Source organism: Berghia stephanieae, chromosome 4 (genome assembly GCF_034508935.2).
Source record: "Berghia stephanieae isolate SIO BIC M18660-M18661 chromosome 4, UCSD_Bste_1.3, whole genome shotgun sequence".
NCBI classification, from domain to species: Eukaryota; Metazoa; Mollusca; class Gastropoda; order Nudibranchia; family Aeolidiidae; genus Berghia; species Berghia stephanieae.
Window position 1 is genome coordinate 72,889,922 of NC_088363.1, and position 1,203 is coordinate 72,891,124.

Below are 1,203 nucleotides of genomic sequence, written 5' to 3' on the forward strand. Positions count from 1 at the left end.
AAACCAAAAAAAAAACAAACAATATCGAAACAAAAAATCAAAAACAGAAAAAGCTTTCGCCACTGCCTCTTAATTATTTACTAATTTTCTGTTTTTCCCGGCTGAGTATAATAATAATTTTCCTATGTTCCACATTTTACAAAAAATAAATATTTGTCATAGCCTCATAATATATTCACTACTGTTCAATTTTTCCCGACCCATGGGTACAACAATAACGGATATTATCAGAACTGCCTACTATTACGAAAAATTCTGAGTATTTCGAAAGTTTGGTTCCAATTTCAGAATTTCAAGAGTATCTCTAAGTCATTAAAACTTATTGAAAATGAAGATGATGTCAGAACACATAATATTAATGATTTTGACGTGTTATATTCAATACTTGTGACTGTTGATTGTTAACGTTTACTAAAAGCGACTACAATATTTATCTCCTAAAAAAATTCGTATTTTTAATTTTTTAAGTTGGCAGAGCTGTAATAATCTTCCTATGGTCATGTCATCCCCAGTGACGATGTTGAACTCGATGACAAGAAACATGGTCAGGATTCCCAAGCCAAACCACGACTATCATTTGCGATGCCTATGGAACCAGAGGAAGATCCCCTGACATGGAAAGATGTTGCCTTCACCTTGGATCTGTTCTGCTTTATTCTATTTACATTGCTGACGATTCTGTCTACGTTTGTTTGTTTATTTGCACTCGGTGTTGGTGGTGCAGTGAACACAGCGTCAGTATAGAATGAGATGTTTACCTTTGTATAAGCATTCCATGTCCTCACATGAAATAATGTATGCTCTGTACGTTGGCAGTGTCTTCATCAAACAATGGACAACTTTCCTCCATAATTTCAGTATCATTTAAGCAACGAAACTTCATGTTTAGTAACCAGTTGACTGTCATACTCTGAAAAATAACTCGTATTTAAAAATCTGGCCAGAAAACTCGTCCTTTCAAATATCGCGAAGTTCCAGGATTGAGAGTTTTGCCAAGATGAAGGTCATTTAAATCGATCGATATTTGAAGGATGAGTTCTTTGGTCAAATTTTTAAATACGGGGTTTTCCAGATTGCGGCAGTTAACTGGCTCGTACTGTTGATATATTTTGAATCAGCAGAAGTTATGTTTAGACGTTACTAATATTATTATTATCACCATTGTGTCCATTAATTAAAAGAAACTGTTAATGAATATTATAA

At 33.8% G+C, this 1,203-nt stretch overlaps 1 protein-coding gene across 1 annotated transcript in view; it reads left to right on the top strand.

Annotated features, from left to right (window-relative positions):
- The window catches only part of LOC144971184 (acetylcholine receptor subunit delta-like), an 18,320-nt gene extending 17,117 nt beyond the window's left edge, over nucleotides 1–1,203 (top strand). The window contains exon 8 of the mRNA XM_078911672.1: nucleotides 513–1,203. Within this exon, the coding sequence (XP_078767798.1) occupies nucleotides 513–744 (232 nt within the window). The 3' untranslated portion in view covers nucleotides 745–1,203. The remainder of the gene's footprint in view (nucleotides 1–512) is intronic.